The sequence below is a fragment of the Octodon degus genome, unplaced genomic scaffold (assembly GCF_000260255.1).
Source record: "Octodon degus isolate 3935 unplaced genomic scaffold, OctDeg1.0 scaffold00043, whole genome shotgun sequence".
NCBI lineage: Eukaryota > Metazoa > Chordata > Mammalia > Rodentia > Octodontidae > Octodon > Octodon degus.
The window spans coordinates 15,855,984-15,876,927 of NW_004524619.1; the positions used below are offsets into that span (position 1 = coordinate 15,855,984).

The 20,944-nt window shown below is 39.4% G+C and overlaps 1 protein-coding gene across 1 annotated transcript in view; it reads left to right on the plus strand.

Moving 5' to 3' along the window:
- Ptprg (protein tyrosine phosphatase, receptor type G) overlaps positions 1-20,944 on the plus strand; it is a 703,518-nt gene that overhangs the window by 667,017 nt on the left and 15,557 nt on the right. The window contains exons 13-22 of the mRNA XM_004631705.3: positions 2,404-2,500; positions 7,673-7,755; positions 7,949-8,083; positions 9,226-9,360; positions 11,608-11,780; positions 13,700-13,835; positions 14,310-14,456; positions 16,858-16,951; positions 17,772-17,848; positions 18,328-18,456. Of these exons, the coding sequence (XP_004631762.1) occupies positions 2,404-2,500; positions 7,673-7,755; positions 7,949-8,083; positions 9,226-9,360; positions 11,608-11,780; positions 13,700-13,835; positions 14,310-14,456; positions 16,858-16,951; positions 17,772-17,848; positions 18,328-18,456 (1,206 nt within the window). The remainder of the gene's footprint in view (positions 1-2,403; positions 2,501-7,672; positions 7,756-7,948; positions 8,084-9,225; positions 9,361-11,607; positions 11,781-13,699; positions 13,836-14,309; positions 14,457-16,857; positions 16,952-17,771; positions 17,849-18,327; positions 18,457-20,944) is intronic.

Consider the following 20,944-nt stretch of genomic DNA (forward strand, 5'->3'; position numbering starts at 1 on the left):
CAGCTTATTTCTAGGACTTACATATAGATTGAATTAGTATATTTTAGAATACAAATATATTTTCAAACATTTTCTGTCTTTTGACTTACAACATGCTTTAAGAGAGTTCCAAAAGATCCCATGCTCTGAGCGTGTTCTGCATGGCTTATGTTGTGGTTAATGTTAACATATGACTCACTACATTGTGCCCATACTTTCTCTCAGTTTAGAAAACCAAATGCAGCCTTGAGGCCCTTTAAAGTAGAATTTATGAAGCTATAGGTTTTAGACTATTTCAGAATTGAAGAGAAAATAGCAGAGTTTATCACATATATATGAAGCAGACCACAACTATCATGAAATAACTTTTTCCCAAAGAGGTGGGTTAAATTCATGCCTGTGGGGATTTTGTTTTTAATGGATAGCTGAGAAGGCCTACAGTTTTGAAAAGTTCCATATATACAGCATCTAATAGTTGGAAAATCTTTAGAACATGGTTCCTTAAAACACACAAAAATGCTATTTAACTCCTTAATTTCTTTGGTTACAGCAGAAAGTTCCTCCTTTGTAGAGGGGTCTTCTCCCTAGAAAGTGCTTTGTGAATATAAAAAGATCAGTTTCTTGTTTTTATTGTACCTAATGTAAATGCTCTGGAAAATATTCATAACTGCTATGCAACTGCTTTGTGAAAAAGCCTGTACGCTCCTAAGCTGTTATACCTTCCATGTGTAAAACCTTTCTCCTGGTAATTCTGTGTTACTTTCTCCTGCTCTTTGTAGTAGCTGAGCCTGCTAATGACTTCCCTTATTAGGTAGCTTCGGTACTTTCTGGAATTTGAATCATGCACTGTAGAAAATTTGGCTTTTCAGCATCCATGTACAGTAAGTGCCTGACTTACAGTGAAGTGCCAAACTTTCACAAATACTGACTTTGTATAAGAACATTTGCAAATGCATACAAACCACAGAAGTAGTGTTTTGTTGTGGGCTTTCTTTTTCTTTTTTTGCCAGTATCTGCCAGACATTGTCACAGCTGTGGTGCTGTGTGCTTACTGTACAGTGGGACAGTATATATAGCAGTACTCAGTCAGAGCCCAGGGTTCTGGGAGCAAGAGGAAAGGCAGTGCAGATGCTGTGGTTTAGTGTTTTCAAAAGGTTTACATTGTGTATTTGTGTCAAAGATGGTGCTAGAGTCACTTGGACGTGCGAATGAATCTCACTAATGAACCTTCTCCCAGGATGGAAGTGGTTCATAGGGCACGAACTTAACTGTACCTTATTTGGCTTAATGGAAGATGTTTATATCCATGGCTTAGGTAGCAGATCCACATCATTCCCCGTTGAACTGCTACTCACTACTTTTTGTAAGGGAGTTCACTTAAAGAAAATGTAGCGTTCACAGCTAATGTATCAGGGGTACACATCTGAGCCAGATATGAGCATACATGGCTGTCATTTCAGCACTGAGTCCTTAGAATCAATCTGTAGTCTCTTGCATCTTAGGCCTGCACCAACCACATAGCAATTGATTGTGGACACTATACTTGTTCAAATTCCCAGTCACCCTATAAGGCTGAGTGGAGCTGTCATCTCTTATTTTAAGCTCTCCTCTCATCATTTTTTAAGGCTTCTTGGTTGCACTTACTATCTTTTTTCTTGTGAACTGTTATTCACTCAAAAGACATTTTTTTGTTTCCCAATGCCTATGTGAAAATCTAGAATGAAGTTGATTGATGAGTTAGGAATAAAAATCATGGGCTGGGGAGATAGCGCAACAGCATAAGCACCTGCCTGGCCAGCACAAAGTTCTATGTTCGATCCCCAGTACACAAATTTTTTTTTAAAAATCATTATACCTTCTTCATTTTCTCCATAGGAAATGGTTATGGTTCTGGTAATCATCATATCTGAAGTTGGGTTTTGGGGAAGACATGACAACTTCAATGCTAGGAAGTATGTTTGTCTTTCATGGATATTTTATATCTGAAAAGGACATATTCTGAGTCCTATGCCTCATGCTCTTTTATTCACCATACACACACACCACACCACAGGTACACAGACCTAGGTTCAGCACGGCTCCCTGACTGGATTGAACAACACAGTAAATACAAGATGTATGAGAATGCTGTCACCATGAAACACCTAGTAACTTTTAATGTCTCTAGTACCCTTTTGTAAGTAGGGGTACCTCTAAAATAGTGATTAAAAATAGCACAGTAAATGCAAGGGCCAATAAGACAGTTTTGATTAACATCAAGTAACGGTATGCTGTGCATAGCTATAAGTACTATTGTATGATAGGCAGACCATTGTGTTTATTTTCATCAGCAGCACCAACACCATGTGAGAAGTCTGGGACCTTCCTGTGGTTCCTTTCGTTCTAAAGCACATCTGAAGTCTTGCTGTTTGTTTCTGTCACTAGGAGGTGCAGCGCTGTACAGCTGATATGAACATCACCGCAGAACATTCCAATCATCCAGATAACAAGCACAAAAACAGATACATCAACATTTTAGCATGTGAGTAATAATCCTTGATCTTCAATTTCAAGGAAGTTAAATCTTCTTGCTTAGATATAAACTAAAAGCCAACAAGTCAAAATCAGAATGCAAAGAATGTTTCTTGCAAGCTAACCTCATGAGCCCAGGTCTAGCAGTATAGCAGAAGAAGGGACATTCTGTTATCCTGGTCTTTCATGAAACAGTCAGATGGGGCAGAGTTTACTAAGGTGAATATAAGCAAGGCTCTGAACTGCACCATTTCCACATGACATGATAGCATATCAAGTTTTGGAACCAAAGTGCAAATGCCACTTGACTATCTTGACAATTTTTAAACCAGTGAGAGCCACCTCGCTTTAATAGAAACAGAAATTTGAGAAACTGAATTAAGTAAGCTGGGTTTCAAAGTAGGTAGGGTGTGTGTGTGTGTGTGTGTGTGTGTGTGTGTCTGTCTGTCTGTCTGTCTGTCTGTCTGTCTGTCTGTTTTCCAGGACCTTCATTCTGAGCTATATTTTAAAATTTTTGAGGTAAGGTCTTACTATGTTGCCTAGGTTGCATATGAACTCAGAACACTCCTGCCTCAGCCTCCCAGAATGCTGGGATTATGGTATGCACTACCAGGCCCAGCTCTTGAAGCAGCCCTTCTAACACTAGGTAATATGCTCTTCCTTTGGTCCCCATCGTTAGCACTACCCAATGTATTTCCAAGGTCAGGAGCACCTGGAGGTCCTAGACTCAGACAGGCAGTCTTCAACTGGAGGCCAAAGGAACAGCTTAGGAGCATGGGCTTCTTGGGTGGGGAGAAGGACAAGTTGCATCAACATGTCGGGCTTGCATTGTTGCCAGACAATATGGACTGAGCATCACTAATCTACAATCCCAAAAATACGAAATCTGAAACTGCCTGTGAAGTGATGCAGTGCTCAAAAATTTTCCTATTTTTGGAGCATTGCAGATGTCAGACTGGGATGTTTAACCAGTAAAGTCTATGCAGATTATCCACTATCTTTTTTCAAAGAATACAGGCCAAGGAATCGTCAAGGCATCTCCTCTTTGATATAAAAGGTAGAGTGCCACTGTTTGAGGAGCAACACACATTACGGGTTAACACCACACTACACAGGATTTCAATTAATAGTGAATTTAAATTGGACAGTGTAACATTTGAGCCATAAAGTTCTGTTTAATAAAGTTTTAGTAAAATGTAATTCATATATAAGAATATACCCACATAAAGTACAGCATTCATTTGGTTTCAATATGTTTTCAGAGCTGGAAAATTATAATATTTTTAGTACCCCCAGTAAGACCCCACGTGAGGTAGCAGCTCCTCTAATTCCTTCCTCTATACGAGCCCCCTAGATATCACTTCCCTATGTCCTGTCTCAGAGATTTGCTTAGTCTGGACACTGCATGTGAGATTCCATAAGATGTGACCTTCTGTCGGGCTTCTGCCACTTAACATAGTATCTTAGACTCACCTATGTCAGACTATGCATCACTACCCTCATACTCTGTTCACTCTGCATGGATATATATTTTCGTTATTCCTTTATCCTCGGATAGGCATGTCTTGGCTACTATGAGTAACATTCCTCTGAACAGGCTCTATAATTTTTATTTAGAGAAAGTCTTGCAAAATTTCGCAGGCTGTGCTTGAACTTTTGATGCTCCTTTAGCCTCCCAGTGTGTTGGGATTACAGCTATCCATTACCAAGCCAGACTGCTAACTATCCTTTTGAGGAAGTATCGAACTGTTTTCCAGAGCACCTGCACCACTTTACATTCCTACCAGCAATATGAAGTAGGGATGTCTCCACACCCCGCCAAACTTGTTTCCTCATTTGCTTTTGGGTTTTTGATAATAGCCCCCAAATGTGTGTGGAGTGGCACCCCACTGTGGCTGGTGCTTATCTCCCTAATGACCAGGGGTGTTGAGCTTCTTCTCTTGTATTTACTGTGACTTACCTTTAAAGAAATGCCTCTTGTAATCTTTTTCCCTTGCCATCTTCAACTGAATCATCATTTTATGTTGCGATCAATGGCATCTATTCTGAGGGCAGATTCTATATAGCTGGCAAAATTTTTTTCTCTCATTCTTTTGCATTGCCTTTTTCTGGGTCTTAATGGGTTCCAATGAAGCACAGATTTTTTAAATTTTGGTGAAATCAACATATATTTTTGTTATTGATGTCTGCTTTTGGTGTCATATCTAAGAAAGCATTGACTAACCCAAGATTTACTCAATTATAAGAAGTCCATGAAGTTTAGTTCTTACTTTTTCATCTGTTCCAATTCAATTTTGATATTTAGTCTGAGATAGTAGTCCATCTTTATTCTTTCTTTTCTGATGGTGTTGGAAACTGAACCCAGGGCCTTAAGCATGCCAGGCACGTCCTACAGCACTGTGCCACAATTCCAGCCCACCCCCCCTGCCCCCACTTACATGGAGGTCTCTACACCATGAAGTACCCTCAGCGAAAGCCCTCCTCCATGTGACTGTCTTACTTTCTCACTGAAGGTCAGCCAGCCACCATGGAATAGGTTGTTTCTGGGTTCTTACCTCTGATCTGGTGGTCGGTATGGCTTTCCTCCCTTCACCGGTACTGCACTGTGTCAATGACAGACAGCTTTGTGACAAGTTTTCAAATTGCAAACTGTGAGTCCTTAGACCCTTAGATGACTTCTCAGTCTTGTTTTTCAAAACTGTTTGTGCTATTCTGGGTCCTTTAGGTTTCCATATGAATTTGAGAATAGAATCACAGACTTTGATAGTGCCTACCATGCAATGAATCTGGAGACTGAGCTGCACTGTGACAGTATTATCTTGTAATCCATGAAGGCAGATACCTTCCCACCTATGTAGGTTTAATTTATTCGTATGTTATTCTTTATAATGCTACTGTAAATGAACTGTTCACTTAATTTTCAGATTGCTCATACTGTGAGACAGGCTCAGTAGCACATACCTGGAATCACATCTGCATGAGAAGCTGAGATGAGAGCATTGCGAGCTCAAGACCAGCTAGGGCAGCTTAGGGAGACTTTGTCTCCCAGGAAAATTGAAGAGGACCAGATGTAACTCAGTGGTACAGCACTTAGCTAGGATCCGTGAGGCCTAGGTACAATTCCCAGTATGCCAAAATAAAGGAACACGACTGATTTTTGTATATTGATCTTATGTCCTACATGGCCTTACTGAACCTATTACTTTTTGTGAAATATATATATATATATATATGTATTCATTCATGTCATCTATAGAGATAATTTTATTTCTTCCTAAAGTTTTAAAACGAACTTGCATAGGACTTCCTTTCACTTCTCTAAAAGCTGAAATAAAAGCTTAAAAAGAAAAGACAGAATAAGGAAGAGTCAAAGTTTTCTTTTTTTCTAACGTCATCCTCTCCTACTTCAGCCTTAACTTCTAATGACCTCTTCTGCTTTGGCTAGAACTAGGTGGGAAGGAAGAGATGGAAGATCATGCCTTGGCCGTGATGTGCCTCAAGGTCATGGTGTTCGCCTACAAAGTGGTCCCTCTGCTTCAATGCAGACTCATTTTCACACACATTCAAATTAGATGTAGCTTTATTTTCCCAAGTGCAGAGAGTTGAGCTTTTATGTTCTCCTGACCAAATTATGAGTGCATCACCTGTCACTTCATTTTCCCCATTATATTGATGCCTTCTTATAACAAAAAGTGTTATGTATAAAAATGTCCAGGAAACAAGTCAAATCATAGTATAACTGTGCCAGAAACATGAAGCAGTCCAGCCCTGCTATCGTTGGGCCAATACAATGTCCAGCATGTATATATGAATGTTACCACACCACTTCCAAAACATGCAATGCGAAGTTTACAACTTCAAATGGCTACTAAGGCAAGTTTATATCCAGAGGCCTAAGCAGAAGATTTTTACTTGGAGTATACCACAAAATTTTCATTTTTAATAGGCAGCTCATTTCATATGACCTGTTGATGTATCTAAGAACAAGAACAAGAAGCAAGTCACAATTCAAAGACTGTAAGTGGCTTTGTCAAAGTGATTTAGTGTAATCAGAGATAGGTAATACCCAGGCCAGTCTCCCCAAGCTGATTGATTCTCCTCGAGCTCACCTTTGATGATAATGACCGAATGTAAATAAATGCTGGCCCTTGCCCATTCTGTTCCTCACTAGGTAAAATGAAAGTAACGGCTGGGCTTCCTTTCACTCTTCTTGCTGTTCTAAAGCTCCAGGCTCACTCTGTGAATAAGTACAGATGTATACACTACTACTGTACCTCTCACTTTGTTCCTAACCTAAGGAAAAGTGAACCTTAGCATCTGGGCACTGATTTCTTGTGTTGAGATCCCTAGGAAATGAACTTCTACTTCCTGCAATTAATTACATAGATTCTGTGGAAATATGGCAGGGAGTCTCTAAGTTTAGCAAGGGAATCTCCTGAAAAAAAATATTCTGGACCAGAAATAACAGCTGTCTTTTATATCTATCTTAATGGGAGGTAGAGGGGTGGCTGGGTAATGAAGCCCTCTGAACATGATTTAAAAAAGAAAATGCAGACTGTGCGTGGTGGCGCATGCCTGTAATCTCAGTGCTTGGGAGGCTGAAAACAGGAGGATCACTAAAGGTCTGATCTGTGTAGTGAGACCCTGTAGACCCTGTATTAAATACTTTTAAAAAAAAAGACAATGAATCTTTGGAGGACTGCAACTGGTAGTAGTTTTATACAAACTAATAAGGACCTTAATTTGCATTTCTTGCCTCCCCCTGCCCCCTTTTTCCACTTTTTAAAAAAATATATTTGGTACAAGGTATCACTACACAGCTCAGACTCACAGTGATCCTCCTGTTTTCACTCTCCCCAATCCTGGGGTTACAGCCACGTGCCAGCACGCCTGGACTTGGTGGACAGGTTAGCGTGCCTGGGGATGATGCAGCATGTGGTGCCAGGGCTCAACCCAATCCTGTGCTTGCCTAAGCAGGTACTTAATCTGCGGAGCTATCTCACCGGTCCTGCTCCATGTTTTTTGAGACAGATTTGAATGTGCTATTTAGTACTTACTCTGCCACGAGTAGAATGCCAGGATATTCCGGGAGATGCCACTTCACATAACTGCCTTGTTTTGTGTTTAGAATGCTACTTTTCAAGAAATCACCTCTGTGTTTTTGCCTTCTCATCCTCTATAGATGATCACAGTAGGGTGAAGTTAAGACCTTTACCAGGAAAAGACTCTAAGCACAGCGACTACATTAATGCAAACTATGTTGATGTAAGTCATAAATGTTTTTACAAACCTGTTTCTGAAAATTGAAAATTGCAATAGAAACTGCTGAACATATTTTAATACCACACAGAGCTTTCACTAAAAACCCAGCCTACTCAGTGTGGAAGATGCTTGAATTATTAACTGATCTTCTCTGATAACTATGCTCATCTCTTTCTGTTGTGTGTCATCTTTAAAGGGTTACAACAGAGCAAAAGCCTACATTGCCACCCAGGGACCTTTAAAGTCTACATTTGAAGATTTCTGGAGAATGATTTGGGAACAAAATACAGGAATCATTATCATGATTACAAACCTTGTGGAGAAAGGAAGAGTAAGAGCCTTTTGACTTTCTATCTTAATAACCTACCTTCATTCACAAAACACTGATACAGCCAGTACCTGCTGTAGGACAGGAATTTGCCCCAGTATAAATACAGAAATGAAAAGTGTTTCATCTGTCTTTATCTTGATTATGGTCTGATGGGAAGGGAGTTTCAGCATGACAGGTGTGAGATAAATGTGATGATAGAAGTGCATGTTTGGCTTTCACTAGGACAGCATTAAAGAAGCTAGTGTGAGTTCAGAGGGAAACTGTGAGGAGAACAAGGTAAGCAGGCAGGAAAAAGGAGGGAAGGACGTTCTAATTTTAGAGAACAGGAAGGGTAGAAGAGTCAGAAGATACATAACATAGTAAGAACTTACTGTCATTTAGAAGAAGCAGAGACTGCTTTATACACCCGAACCATGATTAAGATCGTTGTTAAAAAATTTTACTTTAAAAAAAAATCTTTTATGTATTTGATACAGGGTCTCACTATGCAGCTCAGACTCATAGTGATTCTCCTGTCTCAGCCTCTCCAGCACTGGGATTACAGGCGTGCACCACCATGTCCAGTTTTGGTGGCCAGCAGGGCATGTTGTGGTCCTGGGGATTGAACCTGGGTGGGTCCTTACGCTTGCCAGGCAGGCACTTAGACCACCGAACTATTTCCCCAGCCCTAAAAAAATTATTAATTCTATAGAATGTGTTGGACTTGAGCTTCTATTACACAGTGCTAATGTAAGCTAGAATAAAGACCAGCATTAAGTTCAGTGCTCAAAATGTCTACCTCTTTACTTGAACTGTGGGGTCCTGGCTTTGCCTTTGGTGACCCCTGTTGTAACACAGAGATTCCTAATTACCAAGAACCTTCAGAAACCCAGCCAGGCCTCTCAAGTGGCATTCAAACTCTCTGTAGACTTTATCCTATGCCCATTTCGTATGGGTTTATTTCTTAGGCCTTCTTTAAGGCACAGATAATCATAAGCATGAGCCCATTTCTCAAATGATCTTGCCCTCCCTCTCCCCAGCCATGAAGTTTTTCAGAGGTCACATTTGTCTGCACTTGCACTTATTTTTCAGTCAAATAAGTGACACTCTTTCTTGTGGTTTAACATTATCATTTGGCATGTATAACCTTTCTCTTTTTGCAGCGAAAATGTGATCAGTACTGGCCAACAGAGAATAGTGAGGAATATGGAAACATTATTGTCACACTGAAGAGCACAAAAGTACACGCCTGCTATACTGTTCGTCATTTTGCAGTCAGAAATACGAAAGTGAAAAAGGTATTGTGGAGGTTGGGTGGGCCATGAGGGCATGTCTTTTTAAACTTGTCTGAAAAGTACTGTACAACAGAGATGGAATCTCATAATTTCATGACTCTCTTGACTGACATCATTTTGTACAAAGTATGTACAGCTAGAGCACATAACAGAATTAATTGGCTTAAGTTCTTTATTCTCTTCATGAATAAGTCTTCATTAAAAAAAAAAAAAAAAAAGGCATTCTCTTAGGTTTTGGTTCCAGTCAGCAAATATGGCAGCATTTGGCTATTGATTTAGTTTTTTATTTCAATTTCCTGGCAGTTTTAAAGCAGTATTTCCCAAAGAGTATTTCAAGGAATACTAGTAGTACAAGATGCTTATAAAAGTTGTGCTACCCAGCCAGCGAGATAGCTCAGCAGTCTAAAGTGTCTGCTCAGCCAAGCTTAAGCAAGTGCACAGAAACCTGGTAACATATGCTGCACCAGCACCACCCCCAGGGCAGGCTGAGCTGGCCACACACACACACACACACACACACACACACACACACACACACAATTAAATTGAAAATAAATAAATAAATAAAGTTGTGTTATCTAGTAAGAATGGGAAATAAATGCTATATACTATACATCCAGACATTCATAGAGAACACAAGTGTCCAGTGTGCTTTTCCTAGGTTTTGGGAAAGCCATTACATGTAATGCCAGAACTCTGGAAGACTGATTGTAAGTTCAGCAGGAGGATTGTAAGTTCAAACCCAGCCTGAACAACTTAGTGAAGTAACATTAAAAAGGTTGTGGCTGTTTCTCATTCTAAATATCGTAGGTTCAGTGTCTTGGAAAACCAAAAGACAAAACAAACTTTCAAAACATACACAAATAAGGATGGGCACGTTGGCACATGCTGGTAATCTCAACACTTGGGAGGCTGAGACAGGAGGATCATTGGGAGCTCAAGACCAGCCTGGGCGGCAAAATAAGCTCAATGCCAGCCTCAACTACACAGCAAGATCCTGTCTCAAAACAACAACACCACACACACACACACACACACACACACACAAATATACCTTCTCTATAGAACTAGTAATATCTTGAAAATCACACTGTATAGAAAAGCTTCTTTCAACTTCTCAGCGTATAATTCCACTGTCACAAAAGGAATCTCTGATCATCACAGCAGTATTTGAACTCTAGATAGATGTAAAGAAAGAAGATGTGACTGTTCTATGAACAGTTATGATTACTGTTTGTAGGATCACTTTTTATTCTTTGTTTTGGGGCATGTTGGATTTCTAAGAACTTAAGAATGTGATAAAAATAGTAACGTCACTGCCCCAGAAGAATCAAAACTTACTCAGGTTCCATTCAGGAACCCAGAAGTGCATGTATAATCCAATGTTAACAGTACTTTCTCTGTATAATTACTTCTGGAAATATGTGAAAATCAGCACTGGGCCAGAGACATAGCTTAGCAGCTCAACTGCCTGCCTGGCAAGTGCGAGGTCCTGAGTTCAATACCCAGTAACAATAAATAAATAAATAAATAAATAAATAAATAAATAAAGCAAGCAAGCAGTAGCTAATGATAGCCAATTATCACTATAAAACTTATAAAGCCCATTTCCCATGAGAATCCTTCAGTTTTACAAACAAACTTGCTCAACCTTCCTTTGAGAACTGCTTAAGTTCTCTGAATTTACGTTAGAGCTTCAGGTACTCTACCATACACTGTTGGCAAAAGTAAAATGCAGATAATTAAGAGTTAACAAATTAGGAAAATCTATCATGGGTATGTGTAGCTCAAGGCCAGACACCCTTCCAGTCTCAGTATTCAGAGGCACTGAAATATAAGAAAATGTCGCCACCTCCACCACTGTAACTATGATTGTCACATACTGTTTTTTATAAAGTGACATCTTTTAGGTACTTGGTGGTGTTTTAGATATGTATACCCTTGATTGCTTGGGCATTTTAACAGTTTATATTCTCAAGGTGAATATAAAAATGTGAATCTCTTGATTTATATGATTTTGGATTAAGAATAGCAAATCATGTTCAAAGACTACCTCACACAACTTATAGAAACCCACCTCACAACTGCATGGGACTTTGGGGGGACACCTAGACACAAACTATAATAGTCACAAAAAAGAAATAAGCTAGGTGGAGTCCTGATAGTCTTATTTCCTAACCCTTTATATTGCACTGAACTGAAGAATGTTCACCCTTAGATCAAAGATGTATTGTCACACCTTTCTTGTAGGGCCAAAAGGGAAATCCTAAGGGCCGTCAGAATGAAAGAATAGTGATCCAGTACCACTACACACAGTGGCCTGACATGGGAGTTCCTGAGTATGCCCTCCCAGTCCTGACCTTTGTGAGGAGATCCTCAGCCGCCAGGACGCCAGACATGGGCCCTGTACTGGTACACTGCAGGTAGGACTGGCCTCTTCTTGTGCCCCAGAAATGCTGCTGCTGCTTCACTTTACTTAGAGGGCAAATCCTCCTATGAAAACTAGGATAAATGAACCCATGGCAGGCTTCAAACTCATCTTTCTAATACAATCCCTGTTGTTCTGTTTTTTTCTCCAAGAGAAAAAAATTTCAAAAACAACGGTATTTCAAAACATAATAATAGGATGGTTAGTAGATTGTATATTATCTTCAAAGTAGTTGCTTAGATTACAACATATAGGCATGAAAAATTGATCAGACAGTATGAACATTAACTGTTCCTTTCAATGAATTAACTGAAATTATTAGTATAACTATCTTACCTATCTTATGTGTGTGTGTATACTTTTTTTCTTCTCCCTTTTCTCCTTTCCCTGATCCCAGCTGTTCTTTCCTTTTAATCACTTTCTTTCCCTGTTACATTACCTCTTGTACATGTTGGATCTCTACACTTTCCGTGTCCTCTCTTACAGGGAGAGGATACACTGTTTACCTGTATGAGTGTAATTTATTTCACTTACGAGTATGGTCTCAAGTTGCATCCATTATAAAAGTCCTAAGAGTTTATCTTCTTTATAACTGAGTAGTATTCCATTGTATATAAATGTGCCACATCTTTTTATCCATTCTTTGGTTGATTGACATTGGGGTTCTTTGCAAGATGTAGCTATTACAAATGATGCTGCTATAAACATGGGTGTATATATGAAATCCCTGTTCTATGTAGGGTTACTGAGGGCTAACTGTAATAAAGAAAAGAACTCACAAGAGTTTTGAACACCAGAAATTCTGACTTTTTGTGTATAGCTTTTCTGAAGTGTTTCTCTAAGTAATTTATAGTACATATGACATGACTTAAAAATTTCTAATTTACATATACTATATAAAACACTTTTTTAAAAAATCACTGGGAAAACCTGGAGGAAAGCCTACTTTCTCAACTAAACCAACTTAAAATGGTTGCTTAGAACTGTATAACTATTATTCTGCTACCTTGTTGTGAAATAGTGTCCTACTTTTTCCATAAAATAAAATTGCCTTTCTTATTCTGCAGTTGATGGTGCAACACTGCATAACAGTTTCTAAGCATTGCCTTTGGGCTGCTCTTACAGTGTGCTTCACCAAACAAGCCTTTATGAAAGCTCGAACGCGTCTTCGCTTAGAATCCCAGAAGAATGCGACTAGTACATTTTTCACTAGTACATTTAATAGACACTGAGGCAGAGATAAGTCTTTCACACAGCCCGGGTACCGTGTGAGACGGGGAACCTTCTGGGGCACTCTGCCAAAACACACTTCTTACTCAGTATTACAGAATTCAGATCTATCTGGGTATTTTTAAAATAGCAAGAAATATGACACAGAGAAGCCAAAGTTTCTAGATGTACCATTCTTATACCAAGATTACAAAAGTAAGGTATCAAACAAGATCCTTCTAATACTGAGAACGTCAGTTTCTTAGCTGCATGCACCAGCGGCAGACCCAGCGATCAGGAGAGCAAAGGGTTTATTAAAAGGATAATGACTACCCTCAGAATCACTGGAACACCTGAAAGTGTGGCACGAGGCTCAACAGAGAAGAGGCCTGGTTCTGGGGTGGGGATGGCTGCCCCTGCTGACACCTCAGCGGCACAGCGTCACTGACTACATGCCAAGCAGGCTGAGACATCGACTATCTTCCAGCTCCTACAGCGGAAAGGCACTCTGTGCTTCTTGTCAAACTATGAAGTGGCACTTATCTAATAACATTTATTTTAAGTGATATTTAGAGATAAATATACTGTGTCATTTATACTACGTCATTAGACATCACATTATTTCTAAGTTCCTTATACATTTACACTGACATTTGTGCAGCCCTTGGTTTAATAGCACTAGCTGAGAGCCTTTATTTCTTACAGCGCTGGTGTGGGCAGGACAGGCACTTACATTGTCATAGACAGCATGCTACAACAGATAAAAGACAAAAGCACAGTTAACGTCCTGGGATTCCTGAAGCATATCAGGACACAGCGCAACTACCTCGTCCAGACTGAGGTAAGGACAGGTCCTCGGTGACGCCAGCACACGCTTACCCTGAAGGGTGAGTGATGGGGAAACAGATTCATTCTCTTACACTGAAGGGAATGGAGAAGTGTGGGGTAAAATAGGATCTGTTTTCAGATCAGTTTCCTATTTCCGTGTGAACTTGAGAATCTGGACTGCTCGATAACTACACAGCATTTAGGTATGAGATACAGTTGCATTAGGTGTTATGAGGAGCTAGGTATGTTTTCGGGCCTCAGGAACATAAAGGACACCACCATTCCTAGCAAAGTGTGGAACACAGAGGAACCTTAACAGTCACTACCCTGAAACAAATTGGTATGGATAGGGCAGTGAGTACTGAGGCAGACCCCCTGGCTGCTAATGCTTGCAGGAATTCACTGGGAGGTCCCAGTGGTAGACTTCAAGGACTGCGGGTTACCCTGAACAGCTCTCCCTGGTGACCCCATTGACTGTACCTTGTAGGAGCAGTACATTTTCATCCATGATGCCTTGTTGGAGGCCATTCTTGGGAATGAAACTGAAGTATCTTCAAGTCAGCTGCACAGCTACGTTAACAGCATCCTCATACCTGGAGTAGGAGGAAAGACACGACTGGAGAAACAATTCAAGGTAGTGCTTTGTGGAATTCCTTTAGCATAAAGCAAGAGGGTAGAAAAATGCCTTCGCGTTTGGGGTCTTAGTAGCATTAAGGTCAGCTTGATACGAACTTCTGTTTATTTTCCATCTCATTACATTGAAGGAGTACAAAGCTGCCCCCATGTTAGTATCATTGCTAACATTCAAGTCAGGGTGTGATGCTACCTTTCTTCCTGAGCAGTTTATCGCTTAACTTGAACATGAACAGCATCGTCTAGCCACGGTGGCGTAAGACTTGGAGTCAGCGCTAGTCAAAAAAGAAAACAACACAAAAACCTCTTTTCTGAAATACCGGATAACACCACTGTTAGTACGGGTTATTTATAGATAGGTCATTCTCAAATTATGCCTATTTCAAAAACTACTCCAGAAGAAATCTGAAAACCCCCCAAAAGCTACTAAGTCTAACAATACTATAGGGGAGTAACTTTTCCTGCAATAGTTATTACTTTCTTTGATGGAGACATGAGGAAGTAGAGATAGTTAAGGTTCGCATGGATTAACTGACATGAAGCTGAAACACAAAGTAAAAGGACTATGAGAGCAATTAAGACTGGCAAAAGGGCCGGGGAGATGGCTCAGTGGAATAAGCGCTTCCCTGGCAAGCGCAAGGACCTCAGTTCAATTCCCGGTTCCACCAAACAAACAAACAAACAAACAAAGACTGGCAAAGCTCAAATAATTAATTGTAACTGAAATGGTGTCTTTCCAATTGCTAAATGCTTTCTTCTTATTATTATTTTTTTATTTTTTTAATTCTATTTCTTTTTTGTATCCTGCTATATATGTAGATAATTTCTAATTTTGTCAAGATTAAAAGGATAAGAGAAATCAATTCAATTTTACTTTTCATGATAAAGCTTTCCATGGACTCTGAAACCTTCATTTGACTCTCCACTAAAGAAATAAGACTGCTAAACAAATTACATCAAGAAATATTAAATAAGAAAGATTACTTTTACTGAGTTTAGTCCTAACAATAATTTTTAATGTCTAGCTCTCTTCTCAACATCCTAACTAGTATAAAATCACTGAATATAATCATGAAAGCTTTTTAAATGCACCGTTTTAAACGTTTTAAAATGAGGTTCTACAAATATTTTATGGCAACATTTCCTAAGTTCTGCCCCTTTTATTATTTCTGCGGCATCATTTCAACCTCAATTTTTGAAATTTATGGACATTTTACCATGACAATTTAAACAGGGGACTCATCTCATTATCTCCATCTTGAAAAATTATATACACATAAAATAATATGCAGAACAATTATTTAAATGCTGTAAACTAAAACTTTAAAGGTCAGCATCATGCCACAAACAGAATATTCCATACCATGAAACTTAATTTCATGCAAAACATTATTTCAAATGTTTAGAAGATTATGTTCAGGCTATCATATGAAATATAAATTTCTTGATTCCTGTCCCCCAGACAGCATATGTGTGCAGTTCTACAAGGACACAAGCAAGATAAGTGACACTAGTCCCACAAAGAATCAGACACTGCTGGTGCCCAGCACTTCTGACAAGGGATTCTCAACTGTGTTTTTGTTTACATACAGTACTGTAAAAAAAAAAAAGAAAAATACATAGAATAAATATGTCCATTCTGTTGGTAACCAGGTAATGACTCTTTTTCAAGCACCAAACAGTTCACAATTCAAATAAAACAAAATGGAAAATTACTTCTAGGGCCTTAACAGTAACAATAAAGCTCACTAGTCCTGTATCACAACATTAAAATGGATTGCCCCACCCATCACCACAAAAATATAATATTCACAAAATGGTTCAACCATACTACACACATGAAAATACACTATTGGGATCATCATTCGTAATGGCCTTACAACACTGCTGATGAACCTTTTAGAACTTCCAGGGACAAAGACAAGCCCCCTGCAGCCTGGGTGCCATATGTTTGCTGCCACTGCCTTGGAACAGCTCAGTTAAACACAAAAGTACTAAGAACCTAAGTTGTCCTTTACCTTCTGGGAACATTATTTCACCTGTAATAGAACTAAACAGTCTTTTCTAGTATAGGCATTCTAGCATCTTACGTGCCATTCAGGAATTACAACAAAATTCACAACAGCAATTATAACCGGCAACACAGAAATCCACAAAGTTCAATCAACACTGCACACCCTGTACTAGTACTCCAGGAGCCTAGCACCTGACAGAAGTTATACAAGGACACAACCAAGATGACTAACACCAGTACCCTGGTAAGGGACAAGTGCACTCTTTGTCACCAACAAAAAATGTGGTTATTGGGTAATAATCTGATTATTGGTACTGTTCCAAATTTTGAAAACAGGCGCTATCAATTATGACCTTGAATGAAGACTGACATGTCATTTTTTCTCTAGCTTGTCACACAGTGTAACGCAAAGTACGTGGAATGCTTCAGTGCTCAGAAGGAATGTAACAAAGAAAAGAACAGAAACTCTTCAGTCGTCCCATGTAAGAGCTTACAATCAGTTGACTAGGTTCACAGTGTTCAGATTTTATTAACTACTTTTATGTAAAGAGGCTTCTACTACTAAAGTGACATTATATGTAGTGTAGCAAGTGAGTTTGAGACAAGTATATGCTGCAGCTCCTGCTGCTACCAAGTCACTCCTTCTACATGACATGAAATCTAGCTTCAATTCCCCTCAAAAGACAAGAATGTGTTTATTTCTACCATATTTCAACTTAAAAATTATACCAAACTTGTCACCACTGCAGCATTAGCACTTCTTTAAAACTTACCTGGATTAACTATATAATTGGTGCTACATCATTGACTTATCCTATGAAACCCATGCACTACTGATTGGCGGTGACCCTTGTACAAATAACTCAGGACAACACAGAGGACACTGTATGCACTGCGGGCACAGTAAGGTGAGCACGGGAGAGATTTATCACTACCGAGAAGGCCACTGTTTTCTCAGTAGTTCATGGGCAGAAAGATAGGGTTGAAAGGCCAGCATACTGGTGTTAAGTATAGGAGTATCAGTCCTACAATATGCAGTGCAGTACTCTGTCAGTGATTTCCTGTGAAAACCTCTCCCTCAGTAACATTTCCTTTTTCCACCACCTGTGTCCTGGGTGTGTGCAGCAGCATTTCATGTCGTACTCTGCCACCCATGCTAACATCTTAGCTTGTTTAAACATACTGCATAGGTGAGTCTTAGAACAGAGTGGCAGGGAGCTATGTTACTCACTAAGTAAACCTCTGAATGGGCTGTTGGTTCCTATGCATGATGAATGTACTCTTGTTTTTTCCATGCAATAGCTGAGCGAGCTCGAGTGGGTCTTGCACCTTTGCCCGGAATGAAAGGAACAGATTACATTAATGCTTCTTACATCATGGTGAGAGTCAACTGTTAATCAGAAATAAAGCCAATTAAACCAAAAAATATGGAAGAATGGATACCAGCTATGTGACTGATTTCACTTCTGAAATAATTTCTCAATGTGTTAATATTACAAGTATAGAGATTCCTATATTTTCAGCCTTTTAACAGAAGATTGCCAGACAGCAGGAGTATAAGAATGTCTAAATGAAGAAAAATGCTTAAGGAATTTATTGTTAATTTCACCCCACTTAGTCTTTGAATAAATGTTGAAATTACTATTAAGAAAAGCAGCAGGGGTGACTCGTAATAAACTGCATACAGAGAGAAAACTGTACGGTGTTAGCAGAAGTATATCTGAAAATTACTGAATGCCTTTCTCAGTTTATTTTAGTGTGGTCAAAACAATGTTGTTTTGTTTCATAAATTTATTTTATCACCACAAATTAAGACTAAAATACCTATAATCACTGATTTTTCCTCTTCCAAATGAAGGGGTATTACAGGAGCAATGAATTTATTATAACCCAGCATCCGCTGCCGCATACTACGAAAGACTTCTGGCGAATGATTTGGGATCATAACGCACAGATCATTGTCATGCTGCCAGACAACCAGAGCTTGGTGAGTGAGTCGCATCTGCTGTATACTAATGAGCCCTGCATGCTAGGAACAGAAGTGAACACAACGCCCTGGACCCCGTGCCATAGCGCTAGCGGGCTTGGGAAGAAATGTACACTTGAAGACTACAGATTCACCTCACAGAATTACAGTACACCTTCCTGGTACCATTACCCTTCAGCTGTTCTTCATTGTGCCATGTGTTAGAAGGATGTAAAGATTCTTTTAAGGGTTTCATTAGTAAGACTATAAACTGATTTCCTGTCTGCTGTATGGTATTTTGGACAAACATAATTAACTCAATTTTCACACACACTAGTACTATCTCACTTAAGAGCTGAGAAAATTGAGGAAGCAACTTGCCTAAGAACATGCAGAAACTACTGGAGCCAGGATGTGACCAGTCATCTGTCTTCAGAGTCCCTGCTTTTAATCCTTTACTATGTATGTCCCACTACACAACATACAAGTGTTTTTCAGGAGAAACATTTTATCTGAAGTACTAATAATGTTTCAGTGTTTTTCTTCCTGTTCCACAGTCAAGTCAGGCACACTGCAGGCAAGTGGTAGGAACGGCTATTTGGGTATAACAAGTAGACTTTTGACCAAACCACCATGTCTGTCCCCTGCCTTAGTCTTTCTCTGTTGAAGTCTCTGAACTCTGGAGGAATCTGCATAAATTTGTGACATGAGCTTCAATAAATTCATTCTTCCTTACATCTCAGAACTAGCTGGGTCTTGTCCACGTAGTTACTCTGTGGACATGGAAGCCCGTAAGAGAAATACGAAAACAAAAAACAAGGAGAATCAGGCTTCGTGTCATCATATAATGAGGACTCTGATCAACAAGGAACAGCCTGTGCCTGAACCCTAGTCTAGATGACATGCATTTGACTGTGTGCCCAGACGTAGGAACTTCTTCACTTTGTCGCATTCTGCTCCAGCTTCAGAATACCAAGACTGCTTCTGGATGATGGAATGGCAACAAAGTTCAGCATCTTAACATAAATGCTGGAGTGCAAATTTTCAAATTAGCTGGCAACAGGGGTCTGTTCTCTTTGGCATATGGGAATTGGAGGCATGTAGGGCCGTGGAAACGCTCATTTGTTGAATGAGTCAGTGTTCTGTTCTTCGTACCTAAGCCCAGAGCACAACCACCATAAAGCATCTACAAAGGCACTCGCTTGTGTGGAAACGGCTAGAGGGAGAGAGACTGGGGGTACAGTTTGACAGAGTGTGACGACACAGGGACTGACATGAGACCCATCACCCCAATATCTGAAGAGATACCAGATGGGTGCGTGACTACTTTCTCAGCTCCTGGATCAAAACTTTCACAATTGCAGTTTTCCCTAAAAAAATTGCATCGCTAGATTATTCTCATCATACTATGTGTTACAACTGTCCCCGTACAAGACTACATGTCTGTACAGACAGGCCCAAAGCTCACCAGTCCCTAACTCGGACGGCACTCTTATCTGTGCCGTGGATCTACAATTACATTTGTCAGAAAAGTGAACCCAAGACCTGAATGCCTGCTGAATAAAGCAGTAGCATTTAATGTTCTTGACCTTTTGGGATGGATGGTGGTTTCCCAATTCAGTTTCTGTATTCAAAAGCCATTTTCTTCTTTTCCTTTCACTGTAATTAAAATCTGTTTGGTACCTTTTAAACTAGTTAAATAATTCCTATTCAGTATTATCATCCTAACATTTCTTTGTAGTACAATGACAGTAATACTCAGAAAGATTAACCAATTTATCCAGAATCATGTCGAGTCCTAATTAAACTATATGCTTAATCTGTGCATAACTCATTAAACTGAGATGCTCTGTCCATGACTACTTTATTTGGCGAATATCTGTTTATATGGTCATACTTCCACTTCTTTCAACAGAATGTATTAAACCTGAAAAATGTAAGATTTTTGTGCAGATTAAACCCCCAGTTTCCCCTTAACACTGAGCTTTAAAAATAACGTACTTGGCAGTAAGCTACTTGAAAGGGTGCTGAGTCTTATTGGACTGTTGGCTCATTTCTAATGCAACAATGCAAGATTAAACAAAACCTTGTTTTGAACATTATTCAGAATCATTTCTCACTTTAATGATAGTAGCTAGTCATTTCCAGGAGAGTGCCTATAAAATACTACATCCTACAGGCAACTAGGGCTTGGTATTTGAGCTAATTAAAAAAATGGAGACGGGTGTACATGATCATATTTTTCACAGTCTCCAACCTATGTGAGAATTTTTTCTTAGGCATCCATAGTTTTCAGAGATAGAATTCAAGTACCAATACTGAATATCTATTTCTTATCTTAAAACAGATGAACTGTGAAGCTTGCTTCAATGAAACATGACTTTTTGTTATCCCCTCTTGAAATCTGAGACAGGTTAAATTTTCTTTTAATTAATACCTTGTACTTATAGCCAACATCATACTTATGCACAGCTGCTTTCCAAAAAGGCTGCCCTTTGCCAGTTTTTTT